This window comes from Pongo pygmaeus, chromosome 2 (genome assembly GCF_028885625.2).
Source record: "Pongo pygmaeus isolate AG05252 chromosome 2, NHGRI_mPonPyg2-v2.0_pri, whole genome shotgun sequence".
In the NCBI taxonomy this organism is placed as follows: domain Eukaryota; kingdom Metazoa; phylum Chordata; class Mammalia; order Primates; family Hominidae; genus Pongo; species Pongo pygmaeus.
The window spans coordinates 66,544,616-66,565,011 of NC_085930.1; the positions used below are offsets into that span (position 1 = coordinate 66,544,616).

General features: G+C 41.1%; 1 protein-coding gene across 5 annotated transcripts in view; it reads right to left on the reverse strand.

Annotated features, from left to right (window-relative positions):
- Window positions 1–20,396, reverse strand: part of ATG7 (autophagy related 7) — a 274,769-nt gene that overhangs the window by 207,889 nt on the left and 46,484 nt on the right. For 4 of the 5 annotated variants that reach the window (XM_054481308.2, XM_054481312.2, XM_054481310.2 and 1 more), the window contains 2 exons: window positions 7,626–7,714; window positions 5,957–6,078 (listed from right to left, as the gene is read on the reverse strand). The exons of the other annotated variant lie outside the window; for it this stretch is intronic. In XM_054481308.2, the coding sequence (XP_054337283.1) occupies window positions 5,957–6,078; window positions 7,626–7,714 (211 nt within the window). The remainder of the gene's footprint in view (window positions 1–5,956; window positions 6,079–7,625; window positions 7,715–20,396) is intronic. 5 annotated transcript variants of the gene reach the window in all.

Here is a 20,396-nt window from a genome sequence, read left to right on the forward strand (position 1 = left end):
CTTGGCCTCCCAAAGTGGTGGGATTACAGGCATGAGTTACCACGCCCGGCCTGTACACTGGTTTTCTTTGTCCATTCTCCTACTTTTGAATTTCTATCAAGATCGCAATTTTCCTTTCCTTGGGAAACTTTTCAGCTTTTGACATTTAAAAAAATAGTATTGCCCAATATAATTATGGGACCTAGAAGGTACTGATTTCCTTTACAGGATCTTTTGTTTCTGGGATAGGATGGCCAATGAGAAACCATAGGGCCAATTACCCTTGAAAACTAGTTGGGCCCCAGTTTGGCTGAGGGTATCATTCACAGCAAGAAGCCAGAAAACAAACGTCCTTCCCCCTTTTAAATAGGGCACTCTGATGTGGTATTTTTTAATGCCATGAAAAATTAAAACTGAAATAATAGAGTTTTCTTGTTTGAGACAGGGTCTTGCTATATTGCTGAAGCTGGTCTTGAACTCCTGGGCTCAAGTGATCCTCCAGCTTCAGCCTCCGGAGCAGCTAGGATTACAGGCATGAGCCACCATACCCAGTCAGATTTGAGTTTCATAAAGAGGTTAAGATTTCAGAATTGTTTTTCTGTGAGGAAAAAAAAGAGTTCCCACCTGCCATTAATTGATATTTTGTTTGATTTTATTACTACTTAGATTGAATTAAAAATGTGTCTCTTAACAGCAAAGACATGGAGTCTGCTTAAATGCCCATCAATGACAGACTGGATAAAGAAAATGTGGTACACATACACCATGAAATACTATGCAGCCATAAAAAAGAACGAGATCATGTCTTTTGCAGGAACATGGATGGAGCTGGAGGCCATTATCCTTAGCAAACTAGCACAGGAACAGAAAACCAAATACTACATGTTCTCAGTTATAAGTAGGAACTAAATGATGAGAACTCATGGACACAAAGGGGAACAATAGACAGTGGGGCCTACTTGAGGGTGAAGGGTAGGAGGAGGGAGAGGATCAGAAAAAATACTAGGTACTAGGTATTAGTACCTGGGTGATCAAATAATCTGTACAACAAACCCCTGGGAAACAAGTTTACCTATATAACAAACCACATATACCCCTGAACCGAAAATAAAAGTTTTTTTTTTTTAACGTGTCTTTGATACATAGCACAGGAACTTGACAAGAACTACAGAATCACAGCCTAGTATTGTAATCTGTAACTCCAGCCTAGGTTTTCTCTTGATACAGGTAAGAAATTATTAGACAAAAATAAGACATAATTTCAAACTAAAAGCTCTCCATACTCAAAAGGTTACAGATGCTGGGCTCATGTCTGTAGTCCCAGCTACTTGGGAGGCTAAGGCAGGAGGAAAGATAGCAGGAGGAAGGATTTAGCCCAGGAGTTCAAGGCCAGCCTGGGCAACATAAGAAGACCTCATCTCTCAAAAAAAAATAATAATAATAAAGGCTATAGCCATTTCTAAGAAAATTAGATGCCCTTTAAACTTAATAATGAAAAAAATACCACATATGACAATAGTATTTAATTTACCATACCTGCCTCCATATAATCTATACCTATAAGACATACACCAAATTAAATTTTATATATATATATATATATATATATATATATAGAGAGAGAGAGAGAGAGAGAGAGAGAGAGAGAGACAGAGTCTTGCTGTCTCGCCAGGCTGGAGTGCAGTGGCACTTATCTTGGCTCACTGCAACCTCCACCTCCCGGGTTCAAGCAATTCTCCTGCTCAGCCTCCTGAGTAGCTGCGACTACAGGTGTGCACCACCACGCCCAGCTAATTTTTGTATTTTTAGTAGAGACGGGGTTTCACCATGTTGGCCAGGATGGTCTCAATCTCTTGACCTCATGATCTGCCTGCCTTGGCCTCCCAAAATGCTGGGATTACAGGCATGAGCAACCACACCTGGCCAAGAAAATATTTTTTAGGGAAAAATTAGGTGCTGTCTCCCATAGTGGGCAAGCAGGAGGAGCACAGGAAAAAACAGAGTTAAGATGATGGGATCTCTACCCGCAGCAATGTCTGCCATCTTCCTCCAGCAGGTGCCAGAGCTGTAACACACCATGAGGAAGCAAAATAAGACATACAATATTTAAAATAATACTCCTCGACTGTGCAAAGTAGCTCACACCTGTAGTCCCAGCACTTTGGGTGACTGAGGCTAGAGGATTGCTTGAGCCCAGGAGTTCAAGACCAGCCTGGGCAACATAGTGAAACCCTGTCTCTGCAAAAAATACAAAAATTAGTCGGGTGTGGTGGCACATGCCTGTAGTCCCAGCTACTCGGGCAGCTAAGCTAGGGGGATGGTTTAAGCCTGGGAGGTCAAGGCTGCAGTGAGCTATGATTTTGCCACTGCACTCCAGCCTGGGTGACAGGTAGAGACCCTGTCTCAAAAAATAAAATAAAATAAAATAATTTAAAATAATACTCCTTATACCATTACCTAGGCAACTATGGGATGTCTTAGAAGTATTGAAAAGTACAACCATACTTATATTTTCAGTTTACATTATGATATAGAAAAATTCTTTATAAAGTTGTATTTACCATAAAGTTTTATTTACAGCTAAGAGGGAACATATTAATTTACATGAAAAACAGGAAATACATTTGCCTTTCCTAAGATAAATAATCTACATTTAATATCAGGCATAAAGAAGATGTGTTAAAGGCATTAGTGGACGACAGAAAACCTTTTTCAAATGGAAATGTACGGTGTGGTTCCTGGGTTTAAATGTCAGCATCGGCTGGACGTGTGGCTCACGCCTGTAATCCTAGCACCTTGGGAGGCTTAGGCAGGCAGATTGCCCGAGCTCAGGAGTTCAAGACCAGCCTGGGTGCACAGTGAAACCCCGTCTCTACTAAAATACAAAAAAATAGCCGGGTGTGGCGGTGTGCACCTGTAGTCCCAGCTACTCAGGAGGCTGAAGCAGGAGAATTGCTTGAACTCAGGATTGCAGTAAGCCGAGATCCTGCCACTGCACTCCAGTCTGGGCAACAGAGCAAGACTCTGTCTCAAAAAAAAAAAAAAAAAAAAAAAATGACCAGGCACAGTGGCTCATGCCAGTAATCCCAGCACTTTGGGAAGCCGAGGCAGGCGGATCTGTAATCCCAGCACTTTGGGAGGCCGAGGCGGGCGGATCATGAGATCAGGGGTTCGAGACCAGCCTGGCCAACACGGTGAAGCCCCATCTCTACTAAACATACAAAATCTTAGCCAGGCGTGGTGGCACGCGACTGTAATCCCAGCCACTTGGGAGGCTGAGTCTGGAGAATCGCTTGAACCCAGGAGGCGGAGGTTGCAGTGAGCCGAGATTGTGCCATTGCACTCAAGCCTCAAGCAACAGGGCGAGACTCCGTCTCAAAAAAAGCAAAAAAAAATGTCAGCATCATCAAGCATGAGCCTCATCATAGAGAGTAGGATGTAAGAATAACTCAGTGACTTTGTCATAAAAGTGGAAAGAAAACTGCCTCTCTGCAGAGTAGTTGGCAGAATTAAGTGATTACCTCATGGAAGGTGCCTGGCAGCTTGTCAGACACACAGACCAGACCCACATTACTTTTTAGCTAACTCTCACCTATTCCCTAAGACCACGCTTGTCCAACCCGCAGCCCAGGACGGCTTTGAATGTGGCCCAACACAAATTCATAAACTTTCTTAAAACATTATGAGATTTTTTTGCATTTTTTTTTAGCTCATCAGCTATTATTAGTGTTAGTGTATTTTATGTGTGGTCCAAGACAATTCTTCCAGTGTGGCCCAAGGAAGCCAAAAGATTGGACACCACTGTGACTATCTTTAAGTGTGGTTTAATAAAACAAAGGTATAGCATGTAAGTTAACATTACACAGGAGCTATTTTAGAATTTGCCAGGAGAGGGTGCTACATCCAATGCAAATATCTAAAAACAGCAGAAAGGCAAAGGCTCTAAACTGAAAAGCAGCATCATCCTTTGATCAAGCAGAAGTACTCTGTCAATCTTTCTGAGAAGTGTGTAAAGACATCTGTGTTAGAGCATAGAATCGCTGAAAAAATGTCATGTGGGCCAATCCTGAATCCTTCTGACTGTAGCACTCTACAAAAGATATTTCAGAAGAGATTTTTTTTTTTTTTTGAGACAGAGTCTTGCTCTGTCACCCAGGCTGGAGTGCAGCAGCACAGTCGGCTCACTACACCTCCACCTCCCAGGTTCAAGCGATTCTCCTGCCTCAGCCTCCTGAGAGCTGGGATTACAGACGCCCGCCACCACACCTAGCTCATTTTTGCATTTTTAGTAGAGACGGGGTTTCGCCATGTTGGCCAGGCCAATCTCGAACTCCTGACCTCAGGTGATCCACCCGCCTCGGCCTCCCAAAATGCTGGGATTACAGGCATGACCCATGGCGCCTGGCCTTGGAAGAGATTTTGACACCACCTCCCCCATCACACACACACATTTTAAGGCATATCTATGGCATAAGGAAAGAAATGTGCCTTGGAATCATGAGGATGATGTAAGGAAAAACAAGTTAAATAATGTATGTGAGGCCAGGCTCAGTGACTCATGCCTGTAATCCCAGCACTTTGGGAGGCCAAGGTGGGTGGATCAGTTGAGGTCAGGAGTTCAAGACTGGCCTGACCAACATGGTGAAACCTGTATCTACTAAAAATACAAATATTAGCTGGGCGTGGTGGCGGGCTCCTGTAATCCCAGCTTCTTCGGAGGCCGAGGCAGGAGAATCACTTGAACCTGGGAGGCGGAGGTTGCAGTGAGTCGAGATCATGCCACTGCACTCCAGCCTCGGTGACAAAGCTAGACTCTGCCTCAATAATAATAATAATAAATGTTGTGAAAGTGCTCTGAAAAGTATATAAATCACATAGAGATGAGGAATTATTCTGGCAAGAAGTATGAAAGTGCTGGACTTTATGTAAGCTAGGAAATTTACATAACATTTATTAAGCACCTATGATGTGCCAGACATTGTGCTCTGACTTTGACATAGGACATGGATTCCGGGTATTCCCGGAGCTGGCCGGGTACGGTGGCTCACGCCTGTAATCCCAGCACTTTGGGAGGCCGAGGCAGGCGGATCACAAGGTCAGGAGATGGAGACCATCCTGGATAACATGGTGAAACCCCGTCTCTACTAAAAATACAAAAAATTAGCCGGGCGTGGTGGTGGGCGCCTGTGGTCCCAGCTACTCAGGAGGCTGAGGCAGGAGAATGGCGTGAACCCAGGAGGCGGAGCTTGCAGTGAGCCAAGATTGCGCCACTGCACTCCAGCCTGGGCGACAGAGCGAGACTCTGTCTCAAAAAAAAAAAAGAAAAGAAATATTCCCAGAGCTGGGCATTATATCCTTATTTTACTCAAACTTGAATATGTATTCCATCTCTGTGACATATGTAAATATATATATGTGTGTATATATATACACACACACATATATCTCTCTATAGATAAAATGTCTCTCAGTCTAAGTTTCTCAATTTATAAAATGGGGGTAAAAGCTGATAACTGTCACATAAGGATCAAATGAAGATATTAAATGTGGAAGGAGAAATGGCATTTTTCCTGACTGGTTTACTATATGGAGAACAGGATCACATACAACTTTAAGTATATAACAAATAAATATTTAAGTGCATTAATACTTCATCCTTCTGTTAAGAATGGACAGGAATAAAGATTTTGTGTTAAAGAAAAGTAAAATTGAAAACGGGGGGAGCAGAGGGGAACAAATCCTGAAGACTGAAAAAACTGCCTAGAGAAAATTTCCTGGTCACAATCTTTGCCTTTGTTCCAGTCTGAATAGCAGAGCATGCTCTCTGTTCGAAGTAGGTGTCTGCATTGGCAAAGAGGCACAAGTTGTACTTTTCTCTTCCTTTCTTCTGCCATTGTGAAGAGATGAAAAGAAAGTAAACCTGGTTCCGTTTCTGATAAATGATAATTATATGCATTTTCAAAGACCAGCAAATTACCTGGGCTAAATGCCATTTCTGGAAGCTTCACTTCGAAGATGATGCTGTGGGCAACGTCTCTCGCCCCCTGCATGGTACGGTCACGGAAGCAAAGAACTTCAACAGACTGGAAACTGCTACTCCTGTTGTCATGCCCGGATTTTTATTTATTTATTATTTTTTTTAAAGGAAGGAAAAGAAAAAGCTCACATAAGAGCTTCAGCAAACCAGTTGGAGAGAATTCAATGCATTGTAATTATGCCTCTCTGATACCCACAGAAGATGGCCTTAACTCTTTTGAACATGTTCATATATGGTTCCTCTGTCCAAGTGTTTAGAGGCTGAACAATTAATTGGCTGTGATTTCTTTCTAGGTGAATTTCTTTCTACAATCATATTGCACATAAATAATTCTGACAAGTAAATCTTTTAAATGCAAGGAAAAAATGCTCACAAGACATTTAGAAAAAATCCTCTAGGACGTGGGTTCTTTTGGTTCCCTCTGCTCTCCCCATCTGAACTTCCAAATTAAGCAATAGTACCTCAGTCAGTAGTTAGGAAGCCCATTTGCACTGTGTAGACTTACCACCTGGATAATTGTGGATTGTCTCCCTCAGAGAACAACCTATAATTTATCTATCTTCATATTTTTAAATAAACATTTTTATTTAAGTAAAGCAGACACATTACACAAATCCCAAGTATAAAGAAGGCTGTCTTATGCCTTCTCTCAGTCATTAAGCACTGCCTTCAAAAGTAACAACTACTCTAAGTCCATACATTGGTTTTGCCTATTTTAACTTTACATAAATGGAATCATGGAGTATGTACTATTTTAGGTCCAACTTATTTCACTTAATATTATGTTTTTAAAATTCATCCATGTTGATTTCTGTATTAATAGTTCACTCAGATTCATTGCTACATGGCATTTCATCATAAGGGATATACTAAAATTTATTATTCATTTAATTACTGAAGAACATGTGAGCTATTCTCAGCTTTTGGTTATTGAGAATAATGCTTCTGTAAACATTCTTGTATATGTGTTTTGCTTCTATCTATGTAGGTATTTCAGTGAGTAATATACTTGAGAGTAACATTGCTGAGCCATAGATATTTTTAATTTTGGTAGATACTGCCCAACATTTTTCCAGCAGTATTTGCTCCACATCTTCGACAACACTTGGTACAGATGTTTTTGTTAAATACTTTTGGTGGATATGTAGTAGCATCTCATTATGGTTTTAATTTTTATTTCCTTAATGACATGATGTTCGGCATCTTTTCAAATGTATATTGGCTTTTAAGATATCCTCTGTTTTAATTATTTTAGGGTTAAGAAAAATGGAGAATGACAGCAGTAGGAAAATCCTATCTGAAAGAAACCCAGACAGCTAGAAGGGAGGGCTACAGAATTTGTGTCAGGACCTCTGGCTACCAACTCTACCATACACTAAAACATGTTTAGCATACAATGATCAGAGTATGCAGGTCCCTAACAGACCTGCTTAAGGTTCACTAGTATGGAAATTGGGTTATGACTGATTTATTGATTACCTGGTTTCCATGTCCAAAATGAAAAAAAAAATGCATTTAGGAAAACAGAGATACAAATAGAAACAGACACATTGTAAAACACATACTGGCAAAGGCAGACAGACAGACAAACACACACTCTTGTAAATACCATCTGTGGGCTGCTAGGACCAAAAAATTCCTCAAAGGCCATCCAGGGTACTGGGCTAAGTTACAGGGATCATAGACACCAATTGTTATCTGTGAACAAAAAAGACTTTCTGAGTAAGTTGAGTATCATGTCAGCTTCACAATACAGACATTGCTCATACTTCCTCTTTGCTTTTTTATGCTTTCTGCAAAGCCTTAAAATTAGACGTCTGGTAAAGGGCTAAGGGGAGGAGAAGAAAGCCACAGGATCTCACACTGCACTACAGAACTTCTTGATGGCAGGGGCTATCAAATTCTTGTCTGCACCCCCTGTGCCTTGCATTGTGCCTGGCAAAAGTAGGAGCTAAATACATGTAGAAGGAAAAAAGACTGGAAGGAAGATGGGGAATGAAGGAGGACAGTCAAGAGAGCTTGTAGAGAAAATCCTCTTGTAAACAAAGAAATATAATCTGTGAAAATGGCCCATTTTTATGTAATGAGAAAATCAAAGAAGGGCCACTACCAATGTAAGTCTACAGTCAGATCAAGTTAAACAGCCAGTTACTCTTGATTTTGCTAACATATATTTCCTCCCTCTCCTTTCCCATCCCACTCCAATCCCGATCTTCATCTGGAAAACTCTACTCAATTTAAAATACCATTTCTTCAGTGAAGACTTCTGCTGGCAGAAGTAGTCGACCTGTCCTTGCTGCTTTCATAGCTCTTTGTACCTTGTATATAACAGTTTTCATTTTCTGTCTCCTTCCTTTCAAAGACAATGAGCACCCAGCACCCAGATACTGACTTCTAAATACCATTGTCCAAGAAAATAAATCAGGGCTCCTTGGACACATGGTTAATTCTAGGGCTCAGGAAGGGAAAATACAAGAGAAGCTTGGAGCATCTTACAATACCAGGAAAGGAGGAGGTACTCAAAAAACAAATGAATTGGGGCATGCCAAGGGGATATAGGCACCAACTGTAAGAGTTCTCAATGGCCAAGGCTGGAACAATTTGTGTAACAATATAAATAATATGATGTTGAATTATAACCCAAAGTATAAAATAAGCATCTATGAGTCCACACTGATATAAATAAAGAATGGAATAAATGTGAAGGGACAAGTCTTCCTTAAAGAAAATTTCCAAATAATATATGCAAATACTGCCCTCCTCAGAAGCAAAATTTAAACCTTCCCCTCCTTAAAGGTAGCTGGAATTAGTGATTTACTTCCAAAGAAAAAATAGTAACTTTACAGTGGAGAAACCTGCAAATATTACCTTAACAAAGCAATCAATTTCACATTACCAAGGATGTCATGTGGATATCAGGTGATAAGGGTACTTGACTCAGTGGTATTTTTTCCAAAAACCCATAACCCCAGTCTAATCACAAGAAAACATCAGACAAATGCAAATTAAGGGACATTCTATAAAAATAACTAATCAGTACTCCTCAAAAATGGAAAGGTCATCAAAAAAAATCAAAGAAAGCCTGAGAAGCAATTACAGATCAGAGGAAACTAAGGAGGAGACATAACAACGAATTGCAATGTAGTATCCTGGACTGGATCCTGAACAGAAAGAGAGTATTACGGGAAAAAACTGGTGAAATCAGAAATGTCTAGAACTGAGTTAATAGTAATGTAAGAATTCTGGCTTCTTAGTTTTCACAAATGAACCGTGGTGATATAATGTGACAACATTAGAGAAAACTGAAACTGGGTGAAGGTATATGGGAATTCTCTGTACTGTCTTTGCCACTATCTTCTGTAAATCTAAAATTATCCCCAAATAAAAAGTTTATTTTAATAAAAGGAAGACAAAGAGCATCTGGAGAGCAGAAAGTATCTTTTTCATCTCTCCATGATCAGTTCATAAATACAGAGCAGACACTCGGTGAATGTTTTTTGTATGATAAAAAAGTAGATGGATGGATAAATGGGTGGAAGAAAGAAAGGAAGAATGTAGAGTGACTAGCGGTGAGGGAGGGAAATTGCTGGCAGAGAACCATAAATTGACCCGTAGGTTTCCTTCATAAGCATAGCATGGGTTAAATGAAAACATGGCTGATAAATTTTTGTTAAATCTAGATCCAGTTAGTTCTGTAAGAATGGAATCACCCTAAACACTCCCTTTTATTTCCCACAATGCTTGGTATAGTATCAGCCACAAAGTAGGAGCTTAACCAATATTCAGAAGAATACCCATAACCCCACCATCCTGAGAGAACTATTAACATCTTGGTGTATAACTGCCCATGAACTTATTCTTTGCATAAATATATTTTAATTACTAGGACTTTGAAACAAACATGGGATCATGCTATAAATACTTTGTTGTTATTGTTTTGAGACAGAGTCTCACGCTATTACCCAGGCTGGAGTGCAGTGGCACGATCTCGGCTCACTGCGACCTCCACCTCACAGGATTCAAGCAATTCTAGTGCCTCAGCCTCTCTAGTTCCTGGGACTACAGACAGGCAGGCGTTAGCATGCCCTGCTAATTTTCTGTATTTTTTCAGTAGAGATGGGGTTACGCCATGTTGGCCAGGTTGGTCTCGAACGCCTGACCTCAAGCAATCCACTGGCCTTATCCTCCCAAAGTGCTGGGATTATAGGCATGAGCCACTGCGCCTGGCCTAAATATTGTTTCATATCTCTTATTGTATTGTGAACTGTCTTCTATGCTAGTAAATGTTCTATAACCATTGTGAGTAATGGCTGAATGGCATTCCATTGTATTGATGTACCAAACTTTTTTCTATTTCCTTTTGAAGGACAATTAAGTAGTCTTCATCTGCTCAATCTCTGAAAATGAATTTTACTACGGTCTTAGCAGATATTTACTGTATTATTTCAAAGACACTCTTTAAAATATTTGCTACCTTTTCCGTTATACACAATTTTCTTATTCCTGAAATTGAAGCATTTTTTGTCTAAATGCATGTTCATTTCTTAAATGCAAATAGACAGATTCATATTTAATTTAATACAAACAGGTTCATAGATATGGTCATCCTTTCAGGAAATACTTTTATTTGAGATTTCCTTTCCCACAGAGATAAGGTTTCAGCATCTAGGGCACTTTTAAAAATAGAGCTTACTACGCTGAGTAGTCCCTTACTAAATGAGGCCTAGGGAAAAGTACTCAACCCTCCAAGCCACAGTTTAATCATGGAGGAAATAATATATTACTTGTTTCATAGAGCTGTAGTGAGGATTAAATGAGCTGATACTAAACATGAAAAGTCCAGCACATACATAGAGCTACTAATATCATTATTGGTGATAGAATCTCCAGTGGTGAGCCCAGCAATCTGTATCTTTATCTGTACCAGGCTCCTGAATAATTCTGATGCAGCTGGTCCACTCTATGGACTTGAATTTGGGGTGTATTAGAGAGGGTGCTCTTACAGACAAAAGAAAACATCTCTGAACTGTCATTATCTTGAAAACTCTGGATTGGCCCTACATCTTCCCATACTCCTCAAAATGTGGTCCATGCCCCAGCAGCATGCATGCATCAGCCTTCCCTGGGAGCCTTCAGAAATGCAGAATCCCAAGCCTCCTCCCCAGACCTGCTGAATCAGAGTTTGCATTTTAGTAAGAACCCAGGTGATTCATACACCCATGGAAGTTTCAGAAGCACTGCTCTCCTCAACCTTTTAATGGCCGTGGATATCAAACTTGAAGATGCTTGGGTATCACCTGGGGAGCTATCAAAAATATTGCCGCCTGGGTCCCACCTCCAGAGGTTCTGGTTTAATCGATCTGGAGTCTGGCTTGAGTACTGGTTATTTTAAAAGATCCTCAGGTGATTCTAATGTGCAAGTTACAAACTTCTTGATTGTCTGCAGCAATTTCTCAAAGTATGGTCCAGCAGAGATCACCTGCAGCAGAGTTGCCTAGAAGCTTGATGAACTTGCACAACACCCTATCCACACACATACATACACTCAATCTGATCCCAGACCTCTCTAGGTACCACCAACCAATACCTGCATGTCCAGTGAATACCACATGTGATTCTTATGTACACTATCATCTTAGCACTAGCTGTCTAGAGTCAAAAGAAGAAAATATTTACTTAAAAGAGGGTTCATTGCATAAATATACACAATTGTAAGAAATTCCTGACTGTAGAAAAATTAAAATATGGAGAAACAAGCATTTTAGAATAAAGAAAACACAGGATGCATTTTATATTTGATGTCTTGCTGGTTTAGAACTCTCTGTGAAGGCAAGAGCAGTGTATTCATCTTTCCATCTCTAGTTACCTAAGCACAGTGCCTGAGAGTCAGCAAGTATCTACTGAATAGATGACAGACTAGTAAATTTCTCCAGGCTTCAATACCTGGACTCCCCCTCTGCAAAGATCTTGAGCAGGGATCCTGGGAGGCAGCTAGAGCAGGAAAAGTGATGCCTGACTGATGCAGACCTGAAGCTTCCATACAAAACTGTGATGCAGCATCTCAGCAAGTTCCTTTTCCTTCCTTCTTTCCTTTCTCAACATTACAGGGTCTCATGGCATTTTCACCCTGGGATTCTCCTAGGTGAGAATGTGAAAGTAAGATTTAAAAAAAGAGGGCTTCTGATGAGAAGCGAGAGAACTCTGAGAACAAGATTTCCAGTCTAGGGCTTCCACCGAATTAAGAAGTTGTCTTCCTTGAGCTCTTCTGGTCCATGTGGCCACCCCACCTGCTACTCTTCCATCAGGGACATCTTTTTATTTTGTTCCCCTCTGCCAATCATGACAGATAGCGTCTGCCAGACAACTACATTTATTTAGCAATCGTCACTTCAACATCACATTGCTTTTATTCATAAAAAGCATTTACAACTCTAGGCCGGGGGCAGTAGCTGACGCCTGTAATCCCAGGACTTTGGAAGGCAGAGGTGGGTGGATCACGAGGTCAGGAGATCAAGACTATCCTGGCTAACACGGTGAAACCCCGTCTCTACTAAAAATACAAAAAACTAGCCAGGTGTGGTGGCAGGCATCTGTAGTCCCAGCTACTCAGGAGGCTGAGGCAGGAGAATGGCGTGAACCCAGGAGGCGGAGGTTGCAGTAAGCCGAGATCGCGCCACTGCACTCCAGCCTGGGTGACAGAGCGAGACTCCGTCTCAAAAAAAAAAAAAGCAGCATTTACAACTCTATCCAGTGTAAAAAGGGGGAGAAGGGAGAAACTAGCATTTCTACTTCCAAAACATTGAAACAGCTTACAATTAAAAAATGGCCTGATGTAGTGAAAAACTCACTTGCTTAATAGTAAGCAGGTATGTGTTTTAATTCTGCAGCTAACTGATTCTAAGACATTGGGGGAAGTTCCTTCCTCTCCTGCAAGATGAAGGGGTTGAACCTTTCATCTCAAAGGATTTCTTCGGGCTCCAGAATCACAGAACTTTAGAGAATGTTTAAGAAGAAAATACCCTATAGGTCACAAAACAACACAGACTATATCAAAGCTCAATCTTACAGAGTATCTAAAGGGTATTCAAACCAGCAAAGGAAAAACAACAAAAAACACACAAAGGCTATTAAATAGGGTTACTTAGGAAGAACCTAGGCAGTATCAATCTAGAAAATGCCATTCCTACAGAGACACTGAGTTGTAATTTGCAAATGACTTCATAAACCTGGGCCCTTAATCAAACATTCTGGATCACTTGCTCTTGTGTAACCTTTAGCAATTTACTTAACTTCTCTATGCCTTAATTTTCTCATCTATAGGATAATTTTTTTTTTTTTTTTTTTTTTGAGATGGAGTTTCGCCCCTCTTGCCCAGGCTGGAATGCAATGGCGCGATCTCAGCTCACCGTAACCTCCGCCTCCCAGGTTCAAGCAATTCTCCTGCCTCAGCCTCCCGAGTAGCTGGGATTACAGGCATGTGCCACCACTCCCAGCTAATTTTGTATTTTTAGTAGAGACAGAATTTCGTCATGTTGGTCAGGCTGGTCACAAACTCCGGACCTCAGGTGATCTGCCCACCTCGGCCTCCCAAAGTGCTGTGATTACAGGCGTGAGCCACCACGCCTGGCCTATAGGATAATTCTTAACTGCACTTAGCACAGAAACTGAGAATGAGGCCAGCACTCAACAAATAGTAACTACAAAAACAACATAAATACGCTCTCTTGCAGTAACTTCATTGACCTCTTTGTTCAGTCCAATCCATCACCATGACAGTCATGCTTAACGACGGGGATGCACTCTGAGAAATGCATCGTTAGGCAATTTCACCGTCATACCAACATCAGAGTGTTCTTACACAAACCTAGATTGTATAGCCTACTACACCACACCTGGGCTACCTGGTATAGCTTGTTGTTCCTAGGCTAGAAACCTGGAGAGCATGTGACCATACTGAATACTGTAGGTAACTGTAACACAATGGTATTTGTGTATCTAAACAAATCTAAACACATAGAAAGTATAGTAAAAATACGGTATTATAATCTTATGGAACCACTGCCGTATATGTGGTCCATTGTTGACCGAAACATCATGTGGCATGTGACTGTACATAGTTAGCTGTCTTCAGTTTCAAGGTTATTTTTTCTTAACTGGCAAAGAAAATAAAGGGATAAGTTCTAGTCTATCAAATATTCTCAGAGTCTAGGCTTTATCATGTGCAAATGTAGAGTTGGAACTAAATAATATCTAAATTATATAAACTAGAATATTATGTTAGATGCTACAAGTGGATGCTTAATTTCAAAGAATAAGCATATTTCTTACCCTAAGGACAAGGGCAATGGGGTAGAATAGTGAAAACAAATCTTTTTTTGAGCAGAAAAGACTAGGAATAAGTTTCTTAGAGCAACCTAACCTAACATGGGCTATAGACAGCAGGAATGATCTGCTAAGGAGGAAAATCTACCACTTACCCATAAAAGCAGGTCAGCTTGAAAATGGTTTAAGGTAACTTTCCCACCCATATGAGGCATAAGTGCAGAAGGCAGGCATCAAATAGGAAAATGAAAAAATCCATTTAACACTAAGCCGAACATCATTTAATCTTTCTTTGATGATTCAAAAGTGACCCCAAAATATTTAAGTGCTTTAGGAATCAACTCAGAATCTATTTTAATTATTGGAGGAATGATTAGTTGGCACAATGCTAAGTAAGCCAGCTTATACTACGGTTAACAGAATTTTTTTAAAAATATTTTTCATAAATAATCACTGACTAGGAGTTCTGGTTTTAGAACTGGCTTTGCCACAAATTAATTGTGCGAACTTGGGCAAATCACTTCCTTTTGTAATACAAATCAGCAGAAAGAAGCACAACGTAACTGAAGAAAAACTTTGTTTAGAAGCTTTATGAAATAAATGTTCCTTTCTACTTGGCTGAGAGCATACAATTCATTGAAATGATTCCGTCATGATCAGTCTGCCAAGCAATTTGCTGAAAAAGTACACTGTGAGAAAGAAAAGAGGGCAAAATTGCCAACTTGCTTGTCTTCAGCAAGAACATTTTCCACAACGATCCCATAAAACATGCTAATCTAACAAATGGCTGTCTTTATAACTCAAACACTTGATATAACAGGAAATGCACAAAGGAGATTACACGTTTTTAAAGTATGGGGGAAAAAATTGAAATACCTAATGCACTTCAAAGTCACAGACAGCTGCCAAGATGCGGAGAGATCACTAAGTGAAGAAAGAGCCCAACTAATAGCATATAAATCGTTGCTTCTTGGCTATTGCTCTTGTCCACAGATTTTAAAGCCCTAGAATTAAAGGCTAATGTTGTTGAAATTACACAACATTTCCCAAACATTCAATCTTCAATAACTGCTCTGAATGAAGTAGAAGAGTCCAGTAACCTTCCCCAAAAGATTGGTAATGGGACAATGTTATGAGCTATTTTTAACGTAATCACAAGAACTGGCCTGAAAGATGATGATCTGTTGTAGCAATAGAGTGCGACTGTGGAATCCACATTTCATTGAGAGAAGAACTTAAGGCCCATTTTCAACCTAACACATGTGTACAATACTACAACATCTGATCCTGGTAAGGGTACACAGCTGGTAGGAGGGAAGCTGGCAGGGTCTTGGGGAAACATTTATGATAAGCAGTGTTGTGCTGGAGTTGGCCCATACAGGCTTCTGGGAGCCAACTGTTAATGTATGTTTTCAATTTGGCATTCCAGGACTTCACACTGGTAGCCTGCAATTGGCCATTGTGGGAGTACTGGTACCATACAAGTAAGAAAACACTACAAAATCAGGACTATTCCCACCTCACAAGAGCTGGTTGTTAAACATTTACCAGCACACCGCTGATTATGAACCTTCAAATGTTCAAACTTTTTTTTTTTGACAGTTTCATTCTGTTGCCCAGGCTAGAATGCAGTGGCACGATCACAGTTCACTGCAGAATCAAATTCCTGGGCTCAAGGAATCCTCCTGCCTCAGCCTTCAGAGTATCTTGGACTACAAGTGTGTGCCACCACACCTAACTAATTTTTAAATTTTTTGTAGAGACAGAGTCCTGCTATGTTGCCCATGCTGGTCTTGAACTCCTGGCCTCAAACAATCCTCTCACCTCGGTCTCCCAGAGTGCTGGGATTACAGGCGTGAGCCACCACGCCCAGCCTCAAACTCTGTAATGCAGTAATTCCACATCTAGACATCTTTTCTATGGAAATAATTAAAAATACGGGGGATAAGGAGAGGAAAAAGACAGAGGAAAAATTTGATGCACAAAGCAGTCCTAATAGTGAAAAAATTATGAGAAATATAAATGTCAAAACCTTGGTAAAAATACTATCATACATCCATTAAAAAGGATGTTGATGTAGAATATAATACTATTATGCTAAAATGCTACAATAAAACAAAATACTGTACAATCTTAGTTTTAAAAAATGCACAGGATTAGAAGGAAATATACAAAAAGTTGGTATATTAAAAAAATCTGAAAACATAAAAGAATAGCTGAAAACTTTTGTGACATTTTAAAAACAGAGAGATACAGCTGGAAATAAAACTAATGAATGGAACCTCATCTAGTACAGTTCATTTATTTGCCAGTATTTCCAAAATGGTCATAAAACGGTCACAAAGCATTTTTCAAACTGCAGGTGGTGAGCTATTTGCGATTCTTAAATCATTTACTGGGTCACAACTAGAATTTTTCAAAAAGATAAAACAGAATAAAGGAAAGCATTATTTTGCAAAAGTCTTGTTTGTTATACGTATGTGTGGGTGCAGATTCAAAGACATATATTGGGTTATAACAGGTATTTTTAACTATAAATGACAAAGAACTCCAGCATTAAGCAATCACAGTAACAACCATACATCACCCAAGAAGTGAGATGAAACCAATCACAGGTGCATTTGCTTTTGAGCTTTCACTTAAAGACTGTACCATCAGTGAACTGGTAAAACTTTCTTGGATGTCCCGGGGGCCGCTGAACTGGCAACCCTGCCAGTCTCAGGAGGGGCTTCTCTTGTGCCTTCCTTTGGTAAAGGCAGAGTTGGCTGTGTGACTCGGGACCTTAAAACTCCATTTCTATGGAATAGCTGGAAACTGGGATTAATACAAAGAAAATTTTCCTTGAAAATGAAAACTGAAAAACATTCTAAGAAAATATAGTGGGAACAATTAGAACATGTGAGTGAAACTTAATGACTCTTAGTTCTCACAGCCACCTACAAGGAAGGGGGTGTTGTTTCTGTATGCTTATACACACTGAGGAAACTGAGGCTCAGAGGGTTCGGTCCATTAAGCTGTTGGGAACTGAAGTCTGGCCTTCCTACTCTACCCCAACACACTGTGAGCTGAGCAGAAAAAAATGGCTGCCTCCTTTTTCACTATAGGAAGCATTCTGACCATAGGAGGTAAGATCATTCACATGTGAAGAGGCTTCCATTCCCTAGTCTCTTTTCCATTCACCTCATCTGTAAAATGCAGACAACACTACTCACTTTGCAGGGCGTGTAAGGACAAGTGATAACATGTATAAGTGACTAGCTGCATGCTGGGCACATGGTCAAAACTGAGACCATGGCAGTCCCAGCTGTTGGTGGCTGGCAATGTGTCCTCTTCAGGGGCAGGTACCCACTCTCTCATAGTCAGCCAAGGCTTCACATACAAGTGAATAGTACCTTCACACGCAAAGCTCCCACTCCGACTTGGAACAAAGAGGACTCATTCACCTCCTGACCTTAACAATCCAGAGGCTCCCCACTAGGCAGGGTAACTCCTGTCTTTTCCTTCATCTTCCTCCAAGCCAGGGCCTCCAAGCATGTCAGTGCTCTGTGCATCTCTGACATTAGATGCAGAACTGTGTGTAGATGTGTATTTTTCTAGGGTGAGGATCCATTGCTTCCAAAAAATTATCAGACATTATGCATTTGCACCCTACTCCAAATTAAGGACCCCTGCTCTGAATCAGCCATGCAGATCATATACCTCCCCTGTATTCTGTCTCCTGTCACACCAGTAATCATGTGTGTAACTCATTAGACATAAATTGAGGTGTACAGACAATTTGGGAAAGTCTTTGTAAAATACATGGCCTTAACAACAGAATGCTCACATTAAAGAGAACACTTACAATGAACTAATAATAAGAGCTACCCTCTACTCACTGAAGGCCTACTATGTGCCAGGCACTGACCCAGGTGCTTCCCATGAGCAATCTCCAGTCTTCACAACTCATTTATGTACGAATTAATCCTTCCATTGCATTTTACATACCAAACATGATGCTATGGGATGCAGACACAATGGTGGGAAATCAAAGATAGGGTACCTGTCCTGGTAGAGCTTACATTTAAATGGGAGAAAAATATATTAATCAAAGATCACTCAAGAAAATGTAAAATTATGGACCAGATGTGGTGGTTCACGCCTGTAATCCCAGCACTTTGGGAGGCTGCAGTGGGTGGATCACCTGAGGTTAGGTGTACGAGACTGGCCTGGCCAACATGGCGAAACCCCATCTCTACTAAAGATAAAAAAAATTAGCCAGGTGTGGTGGCATATGCCTGTAATCCCAGCTACTCAGGAGGCTGAGGCAGGAGAATCACTTGGACCCAGGAGGCGGAGGTTGCAGTGAGCCAAGATCATGCCATTGCACTCTAGCCTGGGCAACAAAGAGTGAAACTCCGTTTCAAAAAAAAAAAAAAGAAAAGAAAAAAAAAAGAGGAAGGGATACACAGTGCTATGAGAGCTCATAACAGAAGGAATAAACCTTTTTATAGAGCTCAGGGAAGGTTTCCTTGAAAGAGTGAGCACTTAACAGAGCAAAGGGGAGGTAGGGGAGGGAGAGGTAGAAGTAAAGAAAAGAGAGAGAAGAGAGTTCCAGGCAAAAGGTGCATGCAAAAGCCCTGTGGCAGGGAACACGGAATGACTTGGGGCTGGATGCCCACAAGGGCCAGGCCACACAGACTCTTGTAGGCCGTATTAAAGAATTTAGCCCCTATTCTTAGAGCACAGGGAAGAAGACATTCAGGTGTTTCATTATGATAGGGACACGATCAGATCTGCTTTTCTAAAGAAAACTGTGGGGATGATGTGGGAATGAACTGGAGAGGCCCACGGTAGATACAAGAAGGCTTGTTAGGAAGCTGCTGCAGTATAGCAGAGATTGAGGTGGTGGCAGAAGAAACGCAAGGTGGCAGGCTGAGAGACATTCAGGACATGAAATCCACAAGACACAGGGGTGGTAGGGGGAAGACAGCTGTCCAGTAGGATAACCAGATTTCTGGCTCGTGTGACTGGATAGAAGCAGCATCATTCTGAGCCAATGAAGCCAGAAAAGGACCAGCCTTGGGGCAAAGATTATAAGGTGCAGAAGGAGGCAAGCAGGCGGCTGGATAATATGGCCCGGGGTCCAGAGGGAGGTTCAGGCCAGTGGGAGAAAATTGAATTACTTGGGAGGAAATGATTTCTGGAGTTGTAGGCACAATGAGATAACCCAGAAGAGAAACAGGTTGAAGACAGAAACTCAGAGGGATTCCAACATTTCTCCATCCTACACATGAGAACACAGGGCTCAAAAAGCAGCAGTGACTTTTCAGGGAACAAAGTGCTGGGAGGAGGAGGAGGGGGCAGAATCGAGTAAAACATGAAGCCAGAACACAAGTGCAGGATTTCATACTGAAAAGAATGCCTATTTTTGAAAAAAGAGGGTGAAAACCTTCAAGGAAATGTCGTGGCTCAAAGGGAAACTGGAATTATGCCAAAGAGAGTGAACGAGGTTAATGCAATAAAAGCAAGAACCACGGAAAATGATGTCTAGAAATTATCTCTGGGGTTCGGCCCTTCCCCCAGCGAAAGCCTTCTTTAATTTTCATACCAGTCCACAATTCTCTCTCTTTCCTCTCAGCATTCTCACATCATATGTCTCTTAAAGTGTCCAGCATTGCACTAAATGTTGAGGCTGCAGAGTGGGGACAAACAAGAGTCTGTGCTAAAGTTGCTCACAGTCTGGGGATATGGGGCAGGCAGAAAAGCGAATCAACAATTACTTTGGAGACCGGTCAGTGCTAGGAGGGAGGCTGCTACCAGAACACAGAAGAGAGAAATGAAATGGTGCAAGCAATCAGCCAGTGCTTCCTGCGGTAATGAATCAGAAAGGTAGGTGAGGCAGCAGCCAGGTGACAGAAGGGAGACAGAGAGATGTCTGAAGGCAGAGAGATGGGGGAAAAGCATGCGGCATTTGGAGGGCACAGGGGTAGCCAGAGCACAGGATGTAACTTGGGAAATATCAAATGAGGCTAGTGGTAGACAGGAACCAGAACTGAAGAGACCTCAAATGCCAAGC